Source organism: Propithecus coquereli, unplaced genomic scaffold (assembly GCF_000956105.1).
Source record: "Propithecus coquereli isolate 6110/MARCELLA unplaced genomic scaffold, Pcoq_1.0 Scaffold589, whole genome shotgun sequence".
Taxonomy (NCBI): Eukaryota; Metazoa; Chordata; class Mammalia; order Primates; family Indriidae; genus Propithecus; species Propithecus coquereli.
This window is the reverse complement of record NW_012151829.1, coordinates 1147457-1155555: the sequence shown is the minus strand read 5'-3', so window position 1 is coordinate 1155555 and position 8099 is coordinate 1147457. Positions and strand designations below refer to the sequence as shown.

The following is an 8099-nucleotide window of genomic DNA, read 5'->3' as shown; positions in this document are numbered from 1 at the left end:
AACAGAACAGTTTTACAGAATGACATTCATCTCAAAAAAGAAAAAAAACTTCAATGATCCGGTGAGGTTTAGCAATGGGTTTACAGTACACGGTTTAGCAACCCATTCCTAGTGGACCAAAGACTGTATAGAGAAACCAGGAATCACAGATAAGGTCTTTCTTCTTGCTTTGACAAAAATGCCAATGGATCATGAAAAGTAACACCATTCCAAGTGGGAAAAGGGGTCAGGTGGAAGGAAATCCCAGCACTGACAAAGACGAGGCTTCATGTTGGAAACTGGAGCTACTCTGGGGCCTAGGTGTCTGTGGTAAGCGGGCTTTGGAGAGAGAAAGGCCTGCCTTTGAATGCCAGCCCACCTCTCACCCGCCGGGTGGGCTTAGGCGGAGCGCCTAGCATGTGTGAGGCTCAGGTTCCTCATTTTCAAAAATGGGGAGTCAACTGCTTCCTCATAGGGTGATCATTAGGACTAAGCTAGGTAACGTAGATAATGTGCTAACATAGCCTGGAAAAAATGGTAACACCACTATTTCCATGGCTGGCTTGCGGGATGGATCTAACTGTTCAGCAGGTCTTACCTCACGTCAAACCTATGGACAGAGCCCGGAGAGAATGTGCTACATCTCCGTTATGCTTCCCAGATGACAAAAACAAAATTTACTCCAACTTTCTGGCCAATTTTTTAGAGCCAACAAAAGGTTAGAAAAAAATAAAAATATACCACAAGTACCCACTACCAATGTATTATATCGATGAATTTCCTGAGAAGATAATTACCTGCTGGCTGAATCCTCAGAGTGGTTTGATCTGTCTGCTTTTTGGTGATGAACGTCCAGGTTTCGTCTGGATCCTGAATCCATTCCACTGCCTCACAGAACAGCTGGCCTTGATCTGAGGGCTGGAGCCTCTCTATGGATAGCGTGAAGGTCGTGGCCCCAAGCTTGCTGAACCGCACATCGCCGGCTGCAAACCTCTCTGTATACAAGGGCCCGGGGATCAGCATAAAGTCTTTGGAGAGAGAAATAATCTTGGTGGCTGGGCTTCTTCCTCCATCCTGTGTCAGGTACCAGGTGACAGAGAGGTGAGTATGTTGACCTGTGGCTTTGGATGCCTCACAGGTGAGTTCTAATGGCTCACTTTCCTCTTTTCTGAGAGTCTGAGAACTCATGGTGACAGAGAGGGTATCTGGAATAACTGGAAACAAAGAAACGATAATAATCTGATGGGCCCAGTGCTTGTCCAATTAATCTCCTTAGGTGAAGATGGTGCCCTGAACCACCACCTGCAAAGCACAGACTTTGAATTGGTTTTCCACTAGCCATATGCTTTCCTGTCCATATGCTTTCCCTATTGCCAATGGGGACGCTGGCATCTACGTATAGTTTATGGAACTTGGCAAAGCAAATGGCTCACTGATGTACTGATCCTGGCTTTGCTTCATCAGCATAGGCTGTAACCAATTTAACTACTATGTATTTAAAGGGAGAAAGCAGTCGGAGGCAGAAGACATAGATTCTGATCCTCAATCCATCCTTATCTGACTACATGAATTTGGGTACCTCGCTTCACCTTCCTGGGCCTTAAACTGCTCCTTTATAAGGTTCTGAAATAGTCTGTTCTAATTTATCATTTAGAGTCAAAATGTAACCCTTACCAAAGTTTTGGTAACTATCTTACTATCTACCTTTTCATTCTTTTCTTCCTCAAATGAAATCACACAGCCTAAGCTTATGTGAAAGCAACAGTTTGATTTAGTTTTCAATGAATATATTAATATCAATATTACTGAGCATCTACTCATGCTAGCTATTTGCCAGGAGCTGAGACAAGCATTCTCTTCTCAAGGAGCTCAGGGTGTGGTGGGGGAGAGGCATATAAATAGTCAATCACCACACAACTGTGTAAGTGCTAAAATAGTGATATGAATAGAGCATCCAGAGGAAACAAAAGTGGGAATACTGCCCAAGGCAGTCAGGATGGGTTCTACAGAGGAGGTAATATCTAAATTGGGTCCTGAAGTATGTGTAGGAGTTTGCTAAGCTGAAAAAGGGATGATAGAAATTCCAGGCAAAGGGACAAAGTGACAATTGCAAGGACTATGACCCTCTTCTCATGGGTAAATATGCTAGAGAATGAGCGTTTGAGGATAATCATTTCTAAGTTAACGATTTATCACCTATGATGTTAACACCAGCTCTCTTACTAGGTCACTGTTTTGCCTCTAAGCAGAGGCAACACGGGAAGAGCTGTCGCAGGTTTGTCTAAAGCTATTGCTATTACCAACCTACGGACAGCTGTCTGTGGATGAGGCTGCGGGAGAACCACACACCATGTAAATCTTTACGGCAAAGATGATTGAGAAAAATGAACTGATGGTTTTACAGAATATGAGATACCCACTTGTGACAAATCTCCAAAATATCCAGAGAACTAGACAGGCTCTTTCCCCAAAGCAAACGGAATAATATAAAACCAGATCACATTGCAAGGCACTGTGACGGTAGAGACTCTGCCTTCTCAGGGGCTGGCCAGTGTTAAGTGCACAAACTGCTTACCAATTAGTTTGGTCTTTGCACTGTAACTCCCATAGTATTTCCCATCAGTGTTCGGTGTGTGACACTCATACTCGCCAGCATCCTTCATTTGGAGCTCCGAGATGTGCAACAAGACTGAGTTGCCCTGGACCCTCTCCACGTAGATTTCTCCGTTTCGCACCCGCTGTGCATACATTGCGTAGGAGAAATCGGCATCCTTGGTGCTAACGATCTGAACCTCCTGGGTCGGGGCTGACGGCAGGTAAATAGACCACTGGAAATGCTGCTCAGAGGGTCCCCGGTGGCCAGTTACCTTGCAGCCAATGCTGACAGGGTAACCTTGAGCTCTGAACAGTGGTCCTTTCTGAACTGTTACTTCTCTCTGGCCAATGCAGAGCTTAGCTTGCAAGTAGGAGAAAGAAAGGGGAATAAAAATAGATTAGCACTCCAGTTCCCAATGTACCACATAATATAGTTCCCTGCATTACAATTCCGGTAAATGAGATCGCAGGTTATTAGCTATAATCAACTCAAATGCTCAACATCTTCTCCAGCCTGAGCAGCCGTGGAATGGCTTGATGAGTTAATTTTTCTTTTGTACCTTTAACTTCCATAGTAATCTCCAGTCTCTTTAAAAAAAAAAAGCTTAGTTTCATCAATGTAACATGACCACTTCTACAAAACATCTGCTTGTCTAAGTGTACTATTTTAAAGCGAATACTATGTATGGTGATTCGCCTCTTACATGATTTTATGGGAAAATTCAACATATATTGCCTCAAGCTTCAAATTCCAGGGTACCTGTCATCGGGCAGTTCCCACACAAGTTGTCGCTGGAGCAGCGTAATCTACAACTTTGCCTTTAATGCCATGATTCTTCTCGCTGGTTGGCTGGAACCTATTTGTAGCCTTTGGGCAGGTCTGATGTAAGTCTAGCTAAAATTAGCATCAGAAGAGGCAGTGATACTTTCTTTCTAAACTGCGGAGGTATTTTTATGTTTTGTCATTCCTTAGAGAGCCACTACAGCATTACTGAAAAACTTCGTAATAGATGGCTACGAAGTCCAGTAGGTTCTGGGCTCAGAATTTATTTTAGTTCTGTTCTTACCAAAAGTTTTCAGTTGGGACCACCAGGGAATGTTTTCAATTGGAATAAATCTCAAATATTAGGTCTAAAGGAGAAAACATGATTAACTGGTAACATTTCATTTGACGAATTTTTTTAAAACCAAGCATTTTTCAGAAATCGACAAGTGTATGTTTCCTTGTTGTGATTGATATCGCAGGCTAGTTCATTCCGTGTTACAGAAGGAGAAAGACAAATGACAGACACGCCACAGGGTGGGCCAGGTCCTTCACTCGGGGCCCAGGGCCCAGTGGAAGGGAAGACAGGGTTGAAAGATGTCAGAAGGGCCCGCCAGGGAGTGATTGCTGGTGTTACGGAGTTAGCAGAATAGAGTTCTTAAGAAGATGTGGAAGAAGCAGAGCACCTGCTGAATTTTGTGACTCCATGAGGACCAAGAGCAAAGGAGACTAGAGTGGAAAAAAATGTGAGGGAAAGGAAAAATGACATGATAAAGAGCATGATAAGGCTGAGCATGGGAATTTGGGATGAAATAAAAACGATTCTAAGGGATTGAAGGAGGCCTACAAAAAAAAAAAAATTGCAGAAAGGGTAAGTGGTCACCTGATGCAGCAACTAAAAATTGCATGTGTATGCTCGATCTAAAACTGGGAAGCAAACAAACCAACAGCCAACCAACTGTCAGCCAGCCACACACATTTCTAGTAATGATTTAAAAATACGCAAATTCATTCATAATCCCAATTAATGTGACATATGTATATCATGCTCTTTTTGTAATAAGTATCTAGGAATAGAAGTTAGACCACCTTAGAAAAATTTAAATTATTACTTACAAAAAAGTTATACTCCAGAGGCAGTTTAAAACACTTTTCAGTAATGCCCTCTTAGAGAAGTGTGTGCACCAGCCTATGTGTAAAAGAATATTCATAGCTACACTGTTCATTAAGCCACAAATAAGAGACAACCCATATGTCCACCAACAGTAGAATGGATTAACTGTGGTATATTTATAAAATGGGATATTATACAGAAATAAAAATCAACAAATTATAAGTATTTGCAATAACATGGATGACTATGTTCAATGAAAGATGCAAAAACACTTTTGAATCCTTTTGACTACATACAGAATGATTCTACTATCTATAAATTTGAAAACAGGCAAAACCACACTGTATTGTTTAGTGATGCATTACATAAGGGGTAAAGTCATTTTAAAAAATGCCAGGAAGTTGCTATCGTGAAAGTCAGGAAGGTGACTGTGTAGGGGAGTGATATGACCTCATGGGGCACACTGCAGGGTGGGCAGCAGGTGCTTCTAGTATCTTATTTCTTTTCTTTCCTCTTTCCTTTTCCTTCATTCTTTTTTTTTCTTCTTCTTTCTTTTGAGACAGAGTCTCACTCTCTTGCCCAGGCTAGAGTGCCATGGCATCAGCCTAGCTCACAGCAACCTCAAACTCCTGGGCTCAAGCGATCCTCCTACCTTGGCCTCCTGAGTAGCTGGGACTACAGGCATGCGCCACCATGCCCGGTTAATTTTTTCTACATATTTTTAGTTGTCCAGTTAATTTCTTTCTATTTTTAGTAGAGACACAGTCTCGCTCTTGCTCAGGCTGGTCTCGAACTCCTGAGCTCAAACAATCCACCCGCCTAGGCCTCCCAGAGTGCTGGGATTACAGGCCTGAGCCGCCGTGCCCAACCTTTTTTTTTTTGGACTACAGGCACGCACCACCATGTCTGGCTAATTTTTTTCTTTTTTCTTTTTCTTTTTTGTTTTTTATAGATTTTTTTTTTGGACTACAGGCACGCACCACCATGTCTGGCTAATTTTTTTCTTTTTTCTTTTTCTTTTTTGTTTTTTATAGAAACAGGTTCTGGGCTCTTGCTCAGGCTGGTCTTGAACTCCTGGCCTCAAGCAATCCTCCCACCTCCCACTCCCAAAGCGCTAGGATTATAGGCATGAGCTACCCCGCAGGCCTAAGTAATTGTTTCAAAGGGTTAAGGAAAAGCTTCCAGCTTCACGTTTTTGAACTTCAATTACTGGATCTGCAAATACCAAATCCATGGCTGTCTCCACTGTTTCTCGAAGCCTCCTGAAAAAGCCAGTACCTGGGGAGTGCTCTGGGCTAGAGATGTAGAGTAGGTCAGTTACATACAAGCGTTAGGAAGTGTTAGGGAATATAAGGAAGAGGGGCTAAGGAGAGATAACTAGGGAATCTCTCAGTTTAGGGGATGGGATGAGGAACAAAACCTACAGAAGGAAGCTTTAGGGAGGTAGAAGGGCAGCCGGACACAGCAGCTTGGAAACCAAAGGAGGCAGAACGTTCCTGTAGGAAAGGGCTTGTCTGGACGGCCAAAGGCTGTTGAGAGGTAGGGGACGTTAAAGGCAGAGAAAAATCCTTTTAGTGTGATGATAAGGATGTCCATGGAGATCTTTGTAAAAGTGATTTCCATAGAGCAGAAGCAGCGGTTCCCAGGATAAGAAGGACTGCAGGAAGTACAAACACTTCAAGAAGTTTCATGGAGAAGAGAAAGAGAAGACCAGGGTGGCGGCTGGAACGAGTAGCTGGGCGAGGAGAGGTGGGGAGGGGCAGGATGGAAAATGGGTGAAGTCAGAGAGGAGGATGAGTGGAGTACGGTCCTGGTGGAGGCGTGAGGTCAAGAAGAGACTGGGCGGATGCTGTGGTCTGAACGTCTGTGTGCCCCCCACACTCACACGCTGAGACCTGCCCCCCAAGGTGATGGCGTTAGGAGGCGGGGCTCTGGGGAGTGACTAGGTCACAAGGCCTCTACCCTGATGTACGAGATTAGTGCCCTTTTAAAAGAACCCAGAGAGCTACTCGTCCCTTCTATTATGTGAGGACATAGCAAGAAGGTGCTGTCTATGAGGAACGGGCCCTCGCCAGATGCCAAATCTGCCGGCACCCCGGACTTGGGACTTCCCAGCCTCCAGAACTGTGAGAAATAAATTCCTGATGTTTCTAAGCTATGCAGTTTATGGTGTTTTTGCTATAGCAGCCCAAACAGACTAAGACGTACTGCTTTCTCAAGAAAGGGGAAGAAATGGTGTAGAGGTTTCAAAAGTATTTTTGAGGTGGGAAGAAATGACTGACAAAGATCAGTTCCAATGGCTGTGCCTTGGGATCATCTACTCAAGCATCTGATTTTCAATATGTTCTCTGTGGGCTGTTGCAAGTACATACCTCTCTTCCTCCTAAAGAGTCAAATACCTATAAGGACTGTGGCATTGTTTTCTCTTTGAATGGATAGAGGGTTAGGTATCTTTGAACAGTGGCTCACATTCTTGGTGACCAATGAGTACACAGCTTGGCACTGTTACACTGACACTGGAATCATGCTTTCAAAACATAAAAAATTCCTCGATGGTATTGGCCTTTTTCAAAAATATCACTGGAATTGTCAAATTTACCATTGTACTATTATTTCAATGGAAATTATTACGTTGAACCACATAAAATGGCCCATATTTGACCATTTTTGATGCCAAAACCCCAGCAATTTTAAATAATTCTAACTTATAGAAAACCTACCTAGAAAACAGCCAACATAATAAGCAGCTTCTCTTTCTTTACAGATTCAAAAACCCTCTATGATTGGAGGCTGAGATAGCTCCCATCCATTTCCAAAAGTGAAATCTTTCTTTTTTTTTTTTTTGATCAGTGCAATCACAGTAAGACAAAATACCGCCTCCCCCAACCCTGCCATGTTAATGGCTCTGACGTGCAGGGTGGCTCGTTATGGGGAGAGGTGATAGATCAGGTGGACTGAGCTAACTGCTAATACCAAGATCTCATTTACCCATTACGTTAACCTCATCCAGCACCATATTCTAACAGGATTATTCAGTCTTTATAGTTATAGCAAAAAATAAGTTGGGACAAAGTATACATCTGCTAAACAATATAATTGATCAGTCGATCATCATTTAATTAATTTCCTTCGTTTCCCCTCTGTATTTGTAATGGCGAATAGCAGGCTTCCAAAGCTATTTCAAGGGTCTCACTCTGTTGCTGGGGCTAGAGTGCAGTGGCATAATCACAGCTCACTGCAGCCTCAAACTCGTGGGCTTAAACAATCCTCCTGTCTCAGTCTCCTGAGTAGCTGGGACTATAGGCACATGCCACGATGCCGGCTAATTTTCCTACTTTTTGTAGAGGTGCGGTCTCGCTATGTTGCTCAGGCTCGCCTCAAACTCCTGGCCTCAAGCAATCCTTCCACCTTGGCCTTCCAAAGTGCTAGGATTATAGGCATGAGTCTCTGCGCTCAGCCTAAGTAATTGTGTGAAAGGGTTAAGGAAAAGCTTCCAGCTTCCCCTTTTGAACTTTGGTTACTACTTTTCCTTCCCTAGGCCTTATAGCCCAAGTAAAAAAAAAAAAAAAAAGAGAGAGAGAGAGAGAATTTGCAATTCTCTGAATTATTGCACAATGTAAACCTAGTTTCCCCCATACACAAGGCAAA

General features: G+C 43.2%; 1 protein-coding gene across 1 annotated transcript in view; it reads right to left on the bottom strand.

The window, feature by feature from the left end:
• The window catches only part of CD101 (CD101 molecule), a 29380-nt gene that overhangs the window by 19324 nt on the left and 1957 nt on the right, over positions 1-8099 (bottom strand). The window contains exons 2-3 of the mRNA XM_012658464.1: positions 2555-2935; positions 777-1007 (exon numbers count right to left, since the gene is read on the bottom strand). Coding sequence (XP_012513918.1) covers positions 777-1007; positions 2555-2935 — 612 coding nt within the window. The remainder of the gene's footprint in view (positions 1-776; positions 1008-2554; positions 2936-8099) is intronic.